General features: G+C 41.0%; 1 protein-coding gene across 1 annotated transcript in view; it reads left to right on the top strand.

Moving 5' to 3' along the window:
- cubn (cubilin (intrinsic factor-cobalamin receptor)) overlaps positions 1 to 17,446 on the top strand; it is a 295,475-nt gene that overhangs the window by 176,511 nt on the left and 101,518 nt on the right. Inside the window, exons 36-39 of the mRNA XM_072574987.1 lie at positions 3,050 to 3,247; positions 7,873 to 8,019; positions 10,156 to 10,346; positions 13,549 to 13,732. Of these exons, the coding sequence (XP_072431088.1) occupies positions 3,050 to 3,247; positions 7,873 to 8,019; positions 10,156 to 10,346; positions 13,549 to 13,732 (720 nt within the window). The remainder of the gene's footprint in view (positions 1 to 3,049; positions 3,248 to 7,872; positions 8,020 to 10,155; positions 10,347 to 13,548; positions 13,733 to 17,446) is intronic.

Below are 17,446 nucleotides of genomic sequence, written 5' to 3'. Positions count from 1 at the left end.
ATGAGAACCACCTTAAGGTTTTGGCTGGAGCTATCAACAAAAGCTGATGTATCTCTGAATTATTAATGGACTATTATAAAGAGGGTACATTGAATCAAACAAAATAGATAACTAACTTTGTGCTAAACCGATGAATTTCCAAAGCTGCTTTACTAATGCCCACTGCTGTGGTATGTATAATAATGCTTGTCTGCTCCTGCCCTTCCCAGCCTTGATTCTCTACAGCTAGAAAAGTTGTTCCCAGTACCATTTTGCATTGAGAATGATCTGTTGCCTTGGTGTTCACTATATTCAATCGTTAAATTCAGAAATTATTCTTGTATTTAGCATGTTTTGTTTTGCATTTGAAAAAAAGATGGAAGATCTGGATTACACATTATTTTTATTTTTTTATAAGCCCAATGACTAGTGAAAGTTGTGTTCAAAGGAATTGTGTAAGATAAAACACATGCAATGGAAATCTGATACAACACAGATGTTGGAGTGCAAGAGGTGTAACAGTATAAAAGCTGGACTGTTATGAAAATTATTCACTAGCTATTTCAGAAAGCAGAGGTTTATATTCACTTCTTTATTAGAGTTCTCCTGCATTGGGTGTTATGCTCAATGTAGATCAATAGAAGAAGTGTTAAATGTTGTCCTGAGATCAGCCACTTCCCTTAGCAGTTAGTAGCCCGAGACTGACAGAGAGGATTTTCAAACAAAAGTCTCATGAAATCTTGTTCAGAAAACAGACATTTATTAAATAAAAATGGCAAGAAAACCTGGTGCCTGCATATTTATTCAGTGTTTTTTTATAAAAGAAATCAATTGGTTAAGTGGGATTGAAGTGGAATTTTAAAAAGAGAAAGTAATTCCTTTCAGCAGCATAAGTAATTCCTGATTACCGTGTTGAACTGAGCTGACAGACTGCAGCAACTTGTGAAGATAAAAGTTTGGTGTTGGTTTCAGCCCCTGTGTCTGCTTCAATCTCCTGGGAGAGACTTAGTTATCCTGGTTGCAGTGAGGTTATTTCCCTTTGTGTTTTTGCATGGCATAATTTGTTAAAAGCACTTCAATGTTTAATTCAAAGAGTCTAGTTTTAAAGAGTCTAGAAGGATAGAGAGATAAAGAGACCTGACCTCTCTTGTACTATCCGTAAACTGAAATATGAAGTACTGATTTGAAAATTCCAAAGCTGGTTCTTTGTAAAATGTTACGTTTGGTGAAGTGAAGAGGTATTCTTTATCCTTGTTGAAACATGTATGCAAATACACATGCACACAAGGTGTTGGACACCATTATATCAGATTTGCAATGTACATGTTTTATATTAGAAAATAAGTTAGAATATAAATTTCATTTCTCATTGAGCTTATAAATATTTATGAATAAATTATAACCCAGATCTTCTGTCTTTCTTTGTAGTGTGAAACAAAGCATGCTAAATATAAAACAAAATCACCACAATCAGGCCTTGGGCTGCTACCACACATTACCCATTGTCGCCTCGACAAATCATTGCTCAGACTGCATTTTGAGTATTGTGTTCAGTTCTGGGTACCTTATTTAAGGAAAAATGTTAAAGCCCTGGAAAGAGTGCAATTGAGATTTACTAGAATGATACCAGGAATGAGGAATTTTAGATACAAGAACAGATTAGAGAAATTGGGCTTGGTTTCCTTGGAGCAAGATTAAGAAGTGACTTTATTGAGGTGTCCAAATTTTGAGCAATTTTACAGGGTAAGGAAAAATGTTCTGTTTTCACTAGTTCGTATGCAAGTAAGTAGGAGTCACAGTTTCAAAATTGTCAGCAAGAGAGCGAGGAGTGAGATGAGGAAGAGTTTCTTTATTCAGAGAATTGTTAAGATTTGGAATATGCTGCCTATGAGAGCGGTGGAGGTGAACTCCATAGGAGGTTTAAAAGAGATTTCTATATTTGGAAGTAATGAATTTGGAGAGATACGGAGATGGGTCTGGAGAATGGGACGAGCAGAGTGGCTCGTTCGGGCGCAGGTACTGACATGTTGGATTGAATGGCCTGCTGTCCTGTAAGATTCTATAATTATGTGATTCCAGTGAAAGTGAGGTCCAATGGTCTGGGTTAATTGGGTTTATCATGGAATCTATAGAATTATAGAGTCTCTACAGTGTGGAAACAGGCTATTCAACCCATCAAGTCCACACCAACCCTCTAAAGAGTATCCCACCCAGACCCACCCCTTACCTATCCCTGTAACCCTGCATTTCCCATGGCTAATCCACCTAGCCTACACATCACTGGAAATTATGGGTAATTTAGTATGGTCAATCCACCTAACTTGTACATCTTTGGACTATGGGAGAAAACCGGAGCACCCGGAGGAAACCCATGCAGACACGGAGAATGTGCAAACTCCACAGAGATAGCTGCCTGAGGCTGGAATGGAATCCAGGTTGTAGCTTGTACTGTGTGTATTTGGGAATTTTAAAAAGGACTGGAGAAGAGTTGTGCATGTAAATGAGCTGCTTGCACTATCATTTAAGTTTTCTGAGGGCATTCTAGCACACCACCAGGTAGCAGCCAGGTAGCACTGGGATATTCAAGCAAGCAATGAATTGGAGGAAGAGGTTCCATCCCCACCCTGCATGCTTCTTCTTGCAGACCCTATCCCCTAAAGCATGGGAATAATGGCCAGGTAAATGACAGAGTCTGTGGTGGACCTGGCATGACTTGCAAAATACATTCACATGGATTTCCTAAGTTAATTAAGATTTTTACCTTTACTTACCAACCAAAGTAACTGAAGTTCTGAAGAAGGATTTCACTGGACTCAAAACTTTAACTCTGTTTTCTCTCCAGAGATGCTGCATGGCCTGTTTAGCTTCTCCAGCAATTTCTATTTTTGTTAAGGCAATTGGTATTGTGCATCAGTATTTTTAATGGGGTGTTGACAGATGCTTTCAAAGACTTCTTTTGAAGAGCAATGGAAACATGCTTCTGTGTTTTGTTGATGTAATTTATGCCATTCTGAGTCAGACTTTGTTTTGATGTCATGATTTGATGGTTGAAATGTGTTTGTTGTTCCAGGTGCATGCGGTGGAGTTGTTGTGACTGCGGATATCCCAACATTTCTCTTCTCACCAGGTTGGCCCAACAAGTATGAAAACAATTTGGACTGTTCTTGGGTCATCTGGGCACCACAAGGCACAGTGGAACTTCACATTCTGGCTCTAGATATTGAATCAGATAGGCTGTGTAACTACGATAGCTTAGTCATCAGAGATGGTAATAATTGTTTCTTGTTTCTCAGTGATCAGTTTCCTTCTTTTCAACTTCCTCAGTTCACCTTGATAAAGATTTAAGATTTGTTTTAGTGTGCTGCTATACGTCATTACCGTGAAAATGCCATGAACTAATTCAACATAAATAATTGTGGAGCTGGGGTGACAAAGCTTATTTGAGTTAATGAAAGAGGAATTTTATTACTTAACAGAAAGAAGAATGATAAAGTCACAACGTTTAGCACACATGCAAGTACAGACATAAAATTTAAAAGTGATAGCACTGAGCACAATAAGGAAGATGAAAGAACATGCAGTTCAAGATCTTTAGCATCTACTTGCGTTATTATGCTTTAACTTGAAACGATGGTTGACTAGAGATGTCCTGCATCAATGGCAGCCATGAGTATTATGGATATCTTCAAGTCCTCAGTGATCGAATGCTTCTCTCTGGTTTGCATGATTGAAGCTTTATGCATTGAGAAACTGAGAGAGAGTTTCTTTGATAACCTGTGAATAAAAAAACACTCTTAGCTTCTTATAAAACTTGGTCGAACACAGGAGTTAATTTTACACTGAGGAAATCTTTCATCTTCTCAAAGTAAACACATGGGTAATAAAAATGCACTGCAAAGAAAAGTCAAGTTATTAGGTGGTAATAAAGATACAGTCAAACAACACTAGCAGTACTCTTTGCAACTCTGTAAACAAGCCCTTGTCAGGCTGATTCCATTAGCTACTCATGGAGTTTAACCAATCATTTGATGGATTTTCAGGGGAAGCCAAGTTGCTGGTATTGAGACTGGCTCTCATGCAATGAGGGGTACATCAGGTTCCAAGCAATCGATTGTGATAGAGGAGTGTCTAGTCAGAGGTACAGACAAATGTTTCTGCAGCCAGCAGCGAAAGATCAGAATAGTGTGTTGCCTCCCTGGTTTCAGGATCAAGGATACCTCAGAGAGGGTAGAGATGTTCTCAAAGGGAAGTGGAACCAGCAGGAGGTCATGGTACACATTGGAATGAATGACATAGGAAGGAAAAAGGATTAGATTCTGAAGAGAGAATACAGAAAATTAGGCAGTAACTTAAAAAGGAGGTCCTCAAGGGTAGTAATATCTGGATTACTCCCTGTGCTATGAACTAGTGAAGATAGGAATATGAGGATAGAGCAGATGAATGCTTGGCTGAGGAGCTGGTGCAGGGGAGATGGGTTCACATTTTTAGATAATTGGAATCTCTTCTGGGGTAGAAGTGACCTGCCCAAGAAGTATAGATTGTACCTGAATTGGAAGGGCACTAATATACTGGCAGGGAGATTTTCTAGAGCTGCTCAGGAGGATTTAAACTAGTAAGGTGGAGGATGGAAAACTCAGGGAGATAGTGAGGAAAGAGATCAATCTGACACTGGTACTGTTGGGAAAAGAAGCAAGTCAAACAGTCAGGACGGAAGGAACAAAGCAGAACAAGATAGGACTGATAAATTAAACTGCATTTACTTCAATGCAAGAGGCCTAACAGAGAAGGCAGATGAACTCAGGGCATGCTCAGGAACATGGGACTGGGATATCACAGCAATAACAGAAACGTGCCTCATGGATGGACAGGACTGGCAGCTTAATGTTCCAAGATGCAAATGGAAGGATAGAAAGGGAGGCAAGAGAGGAGGGGGAGTATAATTTTTTATAAGGGATAGCGTTACTGTTGTACTTAGGCAGCGTATTCCTGGGAATACATCCAGGGAAGATTTTTAGGTGGAACTGAGAAATAAGAAAGGGATGATCACCTTATTGGGATTGTATTATAGACCCCGCCCCCCCGCCCCCCCCAATAGTCAGCAGGAAATTGAGAAATAAATTTGTAAGGAGATTTCAGTTATCTATGGGAATAATTGGATGGTTATGGTAGGGGATTTTAACTTTCCAAACATTGACTGGAATTGCCATGCTGTTAAGGGTTTAGATGGAGAGGAATTTGTTTAGTGTGTACAAGAAAATCTTCTGATTTAGTATGTGGTTGTACCTATGAAAGAAGGTGCAAAACTTGACCTACTCTTGGGAAATAAGGCAGCGCAGATAACTGTGGGGGAGCACTTTGGGGCCAGTGACCATAATGCTATTAGTTTTAAAATAGTGATGGAGAAGGATAGACCGGATCTAAAAATTGAAGTTCCCAATTGAAGAAAGGCTACTTTTGATGGTATTAGGCAAGAACTTTCAAAAGCTGAATGGGGGCAGATTTTTTGTAGATAAAAGGACAGCTAGAAAATAAGAAACCTTCAGAAGTGAGATAGCGAGAGTCCAGAGAAAGTATATTCCTGGTAGGGTGAAAGAAAAGACTGGTAGGTGTAGGGAAAGCTGGATGACAAGAGAAGTTGCGGTTTTGGTTCATAAAAAGAAAGAAGCACATGTCAGATATAGACAAGAGAGATGGAGTGAATCCTTAGAAGAGTATAAAGGCTGTAGGAGTGTACTTGAGAGGGAAACCAGGAGGGCAAAAACAGGACAAGCGATAGTTTTGGCAGATAGGGTTAAGGAGACTGCAAAGGGATTTTATAAATACATTAAAGACAAAAGGGTAACAAGGGACAGAATAGGGCATCTCAAAGATCAGGTAGGTAAAAACAAGGACTGCAGATGCTGGAGATCAGCAAGGCAGTCAGTGTGTACAGCCGCAGGAGATGGGGGAGATACTAACCGAGTATTTTGCAAAAGTGCTTACTGTGGAGAATGGCGTGGAAGATATAGAATGTGGGGAAATAGATGGTGACATCTGGAAAAATGTCCATATTACAGAAGAGGAGGTGCTGGATGTCTTGAAACTCATAAAAGTGGATAAATCCCCAGGACCTGATCAGGTGTACCCTAGAACACGATGGGAAGCTAGGGAAGTGATTGCTGGGCCCCTTGTGAGATATTTACATCATTGATAATCACAAGCGAGGTGCCGGAAGACTGGAGGTTGGTTAACATGGTGCCACTATTTAAGCAAGGTGGTAAGGACAAACCATGGAACTATAGATCGGTGAGCTTAACATTAGTCGGGGGGGCAAGTCGGAGGGAATCCTGGGGGACAGGATTTACATGTATTTGGAAAGGCAAGGACTGATTAGGGATAGTCAGCATGGCTTTGTGCATGGGAAATCATGTCTCATGAACTTGATTGAGTTTTTTGAAGAAGTAACAAAGAGGATTGATGAGGGCAGAATGATAGATGTGATCTATACAGACCAGTGCGGTGTTTGACAAGGTTCCCCATGGGAGATTGATTAGCAAACTTAGATTTCATAGAATACAGGGAGGACTAGCCATTTGGATTCAGGACTCGCTCAAAGATAGAGGACAGAGTATGGTGGTGGAGGGTTGCTTTTCAGACTGGAGTGTGTGACCAGTGGTGTGCCACAAGGATCGGCGCTGGGTCCACTACTTTTCGTCATTTATATAAATGATTTGGATGTGAACATAGGAGATATAGTAAGTAAGTTTGCAGATTACACCAAAATTAGAGGTGCAGGGGATAGTGAAGAAGGTTATTTCAGAGTACAACGTGCTCTTGATCAGATGGGCCAATGGGCTGAGAAGTGGCAGATGGAGTTTAACTTAGACAAATATGAGGTGCTGCATTTTGGAAAAGCAACTCAGAGCTGGACTTATAAACTTAATGGTAACATCCTGGGGGATGTTGCTGAACGAAGGCACCTTCGAGTGCAAGTTCATTGTTCCTTGAAAGTGGAGTCGCAGGCAGATAGGATAGTGAAGAAGGCGTTTGGTATGCTTTACTTTATTGGTCAGAGCATTGAGTATAGGAATTGGGAGGACATGCTATGGCTGTACAGGACATTGGTTAGGCCACTGTTGGAATATTGCATGCAATTCTGGTCTCCTTCCTATCTGAACGATGTTTTGAAACTTGAAAGTGTTCAAAAAGATTTACAAAAATGTTGCCAGGGCAAGAGGATTTGAGCTACAGGGAGAGGCTGAATAGGTTGGGGTTGTTTTCACTGAGTGTCGGAGGCTGAGGGGTGACCTTATAGAGGTTTATAAAATCATGAGGGGCATGGATAGGATAGATAGACAAGGTCTTTTCCCTGGAGTGGGGGAGTCCAGAACTAGAGGGCATAGGTTTAGGGTGAGAGAGGAAAGATATAAAAGGGACCTCAGGGGCAACTGACACAGAGGGTGTTACGTGGATGGAATGAGCTACCAGAGAAAGTGGTGGAGGCTGGTACAATTACATCATTTAAGAGGCATCCTGATGTGTATATGAATAGGGAGGGTTTGCAGGGATATGGGCCAGATGCTGGCAAATGGGACTAGATTAGGTTAGGATATCTGGTCGGCATGGATGAGTTGGACCAAAGATTCTGTCTCCGTGCTTTACATCTCTATGACTATGACTCCACTTGTAATGAGACAAATGAAAAATTAAATACCTGCTCATCTGTTCAGCCCACTTCTGCCTCTGTTGATATAATTATGAGATGCTTGGCAATTTAGCATTATTGTCTATTAGATATAAACAACTTTGGAATTGTGACAACCTGTGGCATAGCATCATTAACTGTGACAGCTTTGAGACACTGAGGCTCAAATTTGCATTTACTTAAGTTTTGCATATCTCTTGTCTCTTCAGGGAACAATAACCTTTCTCCAATACTTGCCAGTCTATGTGGTAGCCAATTACCTGGACCTCTCCGATCTAGTGGTGATGCAATGTTTATTCGATTTACATCTGATCAGGAAACCAATGGTGGTGGTTTCAATGCTTCTTACTACAAAAGTAGGTTGAATCTTTTAGTCCGTTTTATTTTCTCTGAAGTTGAATACTGCTGAAAAGATAAACATGTCAAAGCTTTTTGTCTTGCACTTATCAGGACAAATGAAAAATATCAAATTTCAAATTATCGTAACAATTTAGATGGGTAGAGGAAACATTCTTATTTGCTCCCACTTTGTCTCTCTCTCTCTCTCTCTCTCTCTCACACACACACACACACACACACACACACTGTCTCCTTCACATACTTTCACTCACATATTCTCTCCCCCACACTCTCCTGTGTTATACACACTCCCCATCTCATGCACTCATACTCCCTCATTCACATACTTTCTGTCACTTAATCATGCACACTTTCTCATTCACTCATTTATACACTCTTTCAAGCAAACAATAACCCTCTCTCACTCATACATTTTTCCTTTCTCCCTCCATCTCCCTTTCATTCATGATCTCTTCCTCCCTCATTGGTTCACACTCAATCATTCTCTCTCTCTCTTACTCATATGCTGTCCTTCATGCACAAACTGTCACTCTCTTCCCTCATGGTCTGTGGGTTCAGCAGACTGCTCCAGCATTTCATTGCAGTCCTTCAGAGGCCTGGTACCTGCATAGGAAAGAGAGAGCCTCACCTCCTTTTGGCTTCTCCACGGCTGAATGAAGCTTGGTGTGTTTGCACAGCTAACTGCTTTTCCAATTAGAGGGGTTTTTTTTCAGTCATGGGATATGAGCATCGTTGGCAAGGCCAACATTTAGTACCAATCCATAACTGCCACTAAGAATGTGGTAGTGAGCTGTATTCTTGAACCTTTGCAGTCCTTGGTGCAGAGGGACACCAGAGTACTTTTCTGTAGGGATTTCCAAGATTTTGACCCAATGACAGTAAAGGAACAGTGATATAGTACATAGTCGGCATGGTGAGTGGCTTGGTGGGGAATGTACAGATGTGTTGTTCACATACAATTGCTGCCCTTGTCCTTCTAGAGTGCAGAGCTCATAGATTTAGGAGGTGCTGTCGATGGGGCCTGGGTGAGTTGGCTCACTAGTGAACCTCCCAGCAGTAATTGCAGGGGATTGGGGGTGGGGAAATGGGGGTGGGAAACAGCACCTGATTGCAGAATCTTTCCGGTGTTTGGAACACCGGTGGTGATAGGGCCCCTTGGCTGCCATCGCCTAAAAGTTGGATGTGCCTGCTACAGAAAAGTTAAATTTTATAAAAGTTTTTTAATAATGTACGTAAAGCTGTACATTAAATCTAGTAAGTTGAAACTGTAGCATCTTAATGGTTTTGCAGCTCCGCTTCCAAAAAGTTGTTCTTGTTTTAATCAACAAGTGTCTTGTGTCATATCTAAGATCAACAATGTACTCAATTCTTAGAAAAGGAATTGATTGTCGAATGTAACGGTTGTGAGTGGGCAATGGCATGGTGGCTGAGTGGTTAGTATTGCTGCCTCACAGCACTAGGTACCCAGGTTTGATCCTAACCTGAGGTAACTGTCTGTGTGGAGTTTGCACATTCCCCCTGTGGGTGCTCTAGTTTCCTCCCACAGTATAAAGATGTGCAGATTAGGTAGATTGGCTATGCTAAATTGCCCCGTAGTTTCCAGAGATGTCTAGGGCTACATGGATTAGCCATGGGGAATGCAGAGTTACTGGGGGTAGGCTGCTCTTTCAAGGGTTGGTATGGACTCAAAGAGCCTGCTTTCACACTGTAGGGATTCTATGAATGCTTCACAAGTTTATGTTTCATTTTTCTGTGCTCAACTTTATAAAAGAATTAATTTGTTCAAAATAATTGGATTAATTCTTGCATGAAAATTGTTAACAAAGGAGTACCACCAAGTAAACCTTCCTGCCACAAGTGCCAACCCCACAATTTTCAGTTAATTGTTTTTTTTGGCTCGATACCAATTATTGTTGGTTGCTATGTCAATAGTCTGGACACTAATGTGCGAGGGTTTTTTTTTCTGTTTAATGTGAACGTTTGGTGTGGATTTGAATGCTATGCAATATGTGGTAAAGACTGTTACTTAGCAAAGATTCGTCCCCAAAGAAAAGTTTTAGATTTAAAAATACTTTTTATATGAATGTACTTGCTTTTTTTTATTAGTTATTGATATATTTCCTTCCTTTCAGCTTGTGGTGGGCGGTTCAATGCTGACCACGGTGTTGTTCTTTCACCCAACTATCCCCACAAATATACATCAAATCTCAATTGCACTTGGCTTATTGCTGTCACCAGTGGTTCCAAAATTTCTATCCACTTCAACTGGACCTTCCAAGTTCAAAGTTCTGACACAAACTGTACAACTGGAGACTACTTAGAGGTATACAACTTTTTCACATTACTAAAGTCTAAGTTTTGTGAAGTTTAAACTTTCGATCTTACATTTAAGAAAAATTAATTTGCATCTGTACAGTGCTTTTTGTGTCTTTTGTTATCCCAAAGCACTTACCAGTCAGTGATTTACTTTTTACTGTTATCATGTAGGTACATGAGATGTTAAGTTTTAAGTAACATTTAGACCACATCAAGTGCCAGGCAATGATCATCTCCAATAAGAGAGAGTGTATCTAACTTTCCTTGACATTCAATTACATTACCATCCCTTAATCCTCCATTATCAATATCTTGAGGAAGTTTCAGAAGTTTAACTGCACTGCCTGTATGAATGCTTGGGTAAACTGCTTCTAGCGCGTTTGTATCCTTTCTTCGATAAGGAAATCAAAACTGCACAGAGTGCCATAGACGTGGTCTCACTAACGCTCTGTAGACTGGAGCAAAACATCACTACTTCCATTCTCTTTGCAATAAATGACAATATTCCATTTGCCTACTTTATCACTTGCAAACGTTTATTGGCTCATGTACCATGTCATCCAGAATAAAATATTGTACTGATCTTTGTTTTTCAATCCTTCCACAGCATTGTCCCTCCCTAATTCTGTCATCTCCTCAAGTCCCACAGTTCTCCAAGATATTTGTAGTGATCTAATTCTGCCCTTTCAAGTGAAATGGTTTTAATCACTCCACCATTGGTGGCTGCACTGAAGTGTCAAAGCCCTAATGTCTGGAATACTCTCCCTACATCTCAGACCCTTTGGTCCAACTCATTCTGACCAGATATCCTAAATTAATCTAGTTCCATTTGCCCGCATTTGACCCATATCCCTCTAAACTCTTCCTATTCATATTTCCACCCAGATGCCTTTTGTATCATCCTCCACCACTTCCTCTGGCAGCTTATTCCACACACACATCACCCTTTGCATGAAAAGGTTGCTGCTTAGGTCCCTATTAAATTTTTCTCCTCTAGTTTCAGACTCCCCCACCCCAGGGAAACATTTACCCTACCCCTCATGGTTTTATAAATCTCTGGATGTATTCTCTTGGCTTCCCTCTTTTAGGAAACTCCTTATAATGTATCCCTTTTTCCAAAAATCTAGAATTTTAATGTGGCTCAAAGTCAGATCTTGCTTCATAACATTTTAGTGCAGTGCCTTTGGATGTTTTATTACATTAACAACATAATATAAATACAAGTTGTTGGGGAAACTTTGAGGATAACTGTCATGTAATCTCATTTTCTTTATGACTGGTATGATATTAAACTTCCTGTTTCTTCATTGCAGCTAACAGGATAGTTTTCCTGGTCTTTTGCCAGTGCTTAGTAAGTTTTCCCTGTGAGAAGTGATTTTGTATGAATTAGTCCAAGGTATGTGTCATTGTGCCTGTTCTTAATTGTCCTTGAAACGTTGGTGATGAGTTCTCAAACTGATGTAGCGATACCTACAGAGCTCTTGGAAAGGGAGTTCCAAGATTTTAACCCAGTGACAGTGAAGGAATGGTAAGATAGATCCAAACCAGGACAGAGTGTGGCTTGGAAGCGAACATACATTTAAGCAGCATGGGCAGCTGAGTTGGCAGATTCCAGCCAACTAGTGCTCATTGTTTTGCAGCTAGCCCCCTTGTATCCAAAGAAACTACCAGCATGCATTATCAAAGCTTTCTCATGAACAATGTTCAGCTGAACAAAATATTCAAAGGTGAAGAATTTCCATGCAACCTCATCCCACATGGAAATAAAAAATCTTCATGACTATTGTGAATCCCTTTAATTGTCTTGACAGATTATAATGAGACATATGGTGAGAATCTTAATCTAACATTGTGTAAATATAAAATAATTTATAAATTATGAGTTGTAGGAAGACACACATCAAATGAAAACCATTAAAATCAGTCAGCAATATTTCATCACCTGAAAAGAATTGTGATTGAATCGTCAACTTTGATTTGTTCTGTGAAGCATGAAGCCATTTGATAAATTTGCTTGAGATTTATTGAAAACTAGCTGTCACCGTGGATAAAAAAGGGAGAACATGTGAAGCCAGAACTGAGAAAGAAATGGAGTGAATAAGACATCCAAATCTTTCAGCTCCTGGGTTGTCAAATACCAGATCTATGACAAAGATGCATATCAGGATCCTACTTAAGTCCCAGTGCGTGGACTACTAGTGGGATTGCGCCATATCACCCAACCCCAATCACCCTCCAATCCCTTAACATTGCCTCTGAACTCTAACCTTTCCCACCCAAGTATGCTCCAATTGGACCTGACTGCCAGGCCCAACTATGCTGGAATACCTATCCAAATACTAAACCACATCCCCAACGCAGCCCAACTATACTCGACCAAACCCAGCTGCCTCCCCAGCTACCAGATTCTTCATCTTGCCTAGCTCTTCCACCATGCCCACTTTACCCACTTCACACATATCCAAATCAGCTGGCTGCCTACATCATCATTCTAACCACCTACAGACTTGTCCACATACCCTCTTGCCTAGTTCACCCCTTTACACATTAATCCATGTACTCACAGAATGACACAATTTTTACAGTGGAGAAGGAGGTCATTTGACCCATTGTACCTGCACTGGCTCTCTGAGCATTTTGACATAGTGCCAATCTCCCACCTTTTTCATATAAACCTGTTGATTATTTCCATAAAAATAATCCAATGGACTCTTGATTGCCTCAGTTAAACCTACCTCCACCAACACCTCCAATCAGTGCATTCCAATACGCTTTTGTGAAAAAGATTTTTCTCACTCTTTCATCCTCTAACCCACAACCAAAGACCAGATCTTCAATATTATCTGAATTTGGCAGCTTGTGCCATAAAATGGGGCATGTACTCTCTTTTCCTGACTCTTGTCCTTCCTGACAGAATACTCCAAGTGACGCCATGCTGTGTATTTCCTTGACAGTTGGGATCAGGTTTTCCCAGAAAAAATGCACAAGATAGTCAACACGGGAGATTCTTAATGAAGCCCATTGCTGGTGCTGAGAAATGTCAAACTGATGTGCCTTCCAAAACCTCCGCTTAGAACAATTTCTTGAATAGTGTTTCATGGAATTCATTTTGGTGGTTCTGGTTCAAGATTTAATAGTTCCAGCTTCTTTTTTTTAAAAAAGCCATTGATTAAATCCTCTAATATTTCTCATGTTATTTCCAATTCTAGTTAAGGAATGGACCTGATGCATCTTCCCCACCTTTGACCACCCATGGAGGAAATGGACACTATTGTGGCGAGAACCCTCCTTCCACAATGCACACATCAGACAATCAGCTCTTTGTACGTTTCATTTCTGATGGAAGGAATGAAGGCCTTGGGTTCAAGTTCAAGTATGAAACTTCAGAGTATGGTGAGTGTTACAGTGGACATATGAGGTATGGAAATAGCCAGATTCATTTACACTGCGAATGCTCCGTACATCAAAGCGTCAGAAGTTTTTCAAATATTTTCAGCGGATGGATTGATCTCATTGTTGTGTTACATTCTGGAAATAGACACACAGAGTCTTGGAGCACTACAGATTCACAGCACAAAAAGACCTTTCTGCCCATCAAGTCTGTACCACTTAAATAATCCCATTTTCCAGCACTTGGCCCATAGTTTTGTATACCTTGATATTGCAAGTGCACATCTAAATACTTAGAGTCATAGAGCTGTACTATATGGAAACAGAGCCTTCAGTCTAACTCTTCCATACTGACCATATATCCCAAATAAATCTAGTCCCATTTGCCAGCATTTGGCCCATATCCCTCTAAATCTTTCCTGTTCGTATACGCATCCAGATGTCTTTTAAATGCTGTAATTGTACCAGCCTCCATCACTTCCTCTGGCAGCTTGTTCCATACACGCAACGCCTCTGCATGAAAAACGAGCCCTTTAGGTCCCTTTTATATCTTTCCCCTCTCACCCTAAACCTATGCACTCTACATTTGGACTCCCCCACTCTGGTGAAAAGACCTTGTCTATCTATGCCCCTCATGATTTTATAAACCTCTATAAGGTCACCCCTCAACCTCCGATGTCCAGGGAAAATAGCCACAGCCATTGAACCTCTCCCAATAGTCAAACTCTCTAACCCTGGCAACATCCTTGCAAATCTTTTCTAAACCATTTCAAGTTTCACAACATCCTTCCAATAGGAAGGAGAACAAAACTGCATTCAGTATTCCAAAAGTGGCCTAACCAATGTCCTGTACAGCTGCAACATGACCTCCCAACTCTGAAACTCAATACAGTGACTAATAAAGGCAACCATACCAAATGCCTTCTTCACTATCCTATCTACCTGGGATCCCACTTTCAAGGAATTATGTACCTGCACTCCAAGGTCTCTTTGTTCAGCAACACTCCCCAAGACCTTACCGTTAAGTGTGTAAGTCCCGTTCTGATTTGCCTTTGCAAAATGCAGCACCTAAATTAAACCCCATCTGCCAGTCATTGACCCATCTGATCAAAATTGCATTGTACTCTGAGGTAACATTCTTCACTGTCCACTGCATCTCCAATTTTGGTGTCATCTGTAAACTTGCTAACCACACCTCCTATGTTCACATCCAAATCATTTATAAATGACAAAAAGTAGTGGATCCAGCACCGATCCTTCCGGCACACCGCTGATCAAAGGCCTCTAGTCTGAAATGCAGCCCTCCAACACCACTGTCTGTCTCCTACTTTCTAGCCAGTTCTGTATCCAAACAGCTGCTACTCCCTGTATTCCATGAGATCTAACCTTGCAAACCAGTCTGTCTTGAAGAACCCTGTTAAATGCCTTACTGAAGTCCATATAGATCATGTCCACTGCTCTACCCTCATGAGTCTTCCTCGTTACTTCTTCAAAACACTCGATCAAGTTAGTGACACATGATAAATGCAAAAGAGAAAGCATATTCATAGCTCCTTGAAAGTGGAGTCGCAGGTAGATAGGATAGTGAACAAAGCGTTTGGTATGCTTTCCTTTATTGGTCAGAGTATTGAGTTCAGAAATTGGGAGGTCATGTTGTAGCTGCACAGGACATTGGTTAGGCCACTGTTGGAATATTGCGTGCAATTCTGGTCTCCTTCCTATCGGAAAGATGTTGTGAAACTTGAAAGGGTTTAGAAAAGATTTACAAGGATGTTGCCAGGGTTGGAGGATTTGAGCTATAGGGAGAGGCTGAACAGCCTGGGGTTGTTTTCCCTGGAGCATTGGAGGCTGAGAGGGTGACCTTATAGAGGTTTACAAAATTATGAGGGGCATGGATAGGATAAATAGATAAAGTCTTTTCCCTGGGATCGGGGAGTCCAGAATTAGAGGGCATAGGTTTAGGGTGAGAGCGGAAAGATATAAAAGAGACCTAAGGAGCAACCTTTTCACGCAGAAGGTGGTACATGTATGGAATGAGCTGCCAGAGGAAGTGGTGGAGGCCGGTACAATTGCAACATTTAAGAGGCATTTGGATGGGTATATGAATAGGAAGGATTTGAAGGGACATTGTCTGGGTGCTGGCAGGTGGGACTAGATTGGGTTGGGATACCTGGTCAGCGTGAACAGGTTGGATTGAACTGTCTGTTTCCATGCTGTACATCTCTATGACTCTGTATAATGTGGCAAAGGGCAGTGGGAAACCAAAGGATTGGGAAGCTGACAAAGACCAACAGAAAGCAACAAAAAAAAAGGCAGAAGATTCAATATAAGGGTAACCTAGCCAGAAATATAAAGGAAGACTACAAGTCTTTATTTAGATGTATAAAGAGTAAAAGAGGCAAAAGTGGACATTGGTCAACTGGAAAATGGTGCTGGAGAGATCGTAGTGTGAAGCAAGGAAAAGGCTGAGGAACTGAATAATTACTTTATGTCAGTCTTCACAGTGGAAGACATGAGTAATATCCCAAAAATTCCAGAAAGTGTGGGAGCAGAGCTGAGTATGGTGGCTATCACCAAGGAGAAGATGCTAGAAAAACTGAATGGCCTGAAGGTGGATAAATCAGCTGGATCAGATGGAGTACACCCCAGAGTTCCAAAGGAGATAGCTGAAAAGAAAGTGAAAGCATTAGTGGTGATCTTTCAGGACTTGCTAGAATCAGGGAGGGTCCCAGAAGACTAGAAAATCTCTAGTGTGGCACCCCTGCTAAAAAGAGAGCAAGGCAAAAGACAGAAAATTATAGACCGATTAGCCTAAACCTGTTCGTGGAATCCATTGTAAAGATGAGATTTCTGAATACTTGGATGTGTATGATAAAACATGGCAAAGTCAGCATGGTTTTATCAAGGGGTCACGCCTGACGAGTCTGCTAGAATTATTTGAGGAAGTAACAAGCAGATTAGACCAAGGAGAACCAATGAATATTATCTACCTGGAATTCAAGGTCTTTGAAAAGGTGCTGCACAGGAGGCTACTGAGTAAGATAAGGGCCGTTGGTGTTAGAGGCAAGGTGCTAGAATGCATAGAAGCTTGGCTGTCTGGCAGAAAGCAGAGAGTGGAGATAAAAGCGTCCTTCTTAGGGTGGTAGCTGGTAATAAGTGATGTTCCGCAGACTCAGTGTTGGGACCACAACGTATCACTTGATACATTAACGATCTAGATGAAGGAACTGAGAGCTTTCTGGCTAAGTTTGCAGATGATGCAAAGATAGGTAGAGGGACAGGTAGTATTGAGGAGGTGGAGAGGCTGCAGAAGAAATTGGACAGGTTCAGGGAGTGGGCAAAGAAGTGGTAGATGGAGTACAATTTGGGAAAGTGTGAGGCCATGCACTTTGGAAGGAAGAACAGAAGCGTGGACAATTTTCTAAATGAGGAGATAATTCAGAATTCTGAAGTGCAAAGAGACTTGGGAATTCTAGACCAGGATTCTCTCAAGATAAACTTGCAGATTGAGTCAGTAGTTAGAAAGACAAATGCAATTGTGGCATTTATTTTGAGAGGACTTGAATATAAAAGCAGGGATGTACTTCGGAGGCTCTATAAGTCTCTGGTCAGACCACAATTGGAGTATTGTGTGCAGTTTTGCGCCGCATACCTCAGCAAGGATGTACTGGCTCTGGAGTGTGTTCAGAGGAGGTTCACAACAATAATCCCAGGAAT

Source organism: Chiloscyllium punctatum, chromosome 8 (genome assembly GCF_047496795.1).
Source record: "Chiloscyllium punctatum isolate Juve2018m chromosome 8, sChiPun1.3, whole genome shotgun sequence".
Taxonomy (NCBI): Eukaryota; Metazoa; Chordata; class Chondrichthyes; order Orectolobiformes; family Hemiscylliidae; genus Chiloscyllium; species Chiloscyllium punctatum.
The sequence above is the reverse complement of the archived record's forward strand: the minus strand, read 5'-3'. Positions and strand labels throughout refer to the sequence as shown.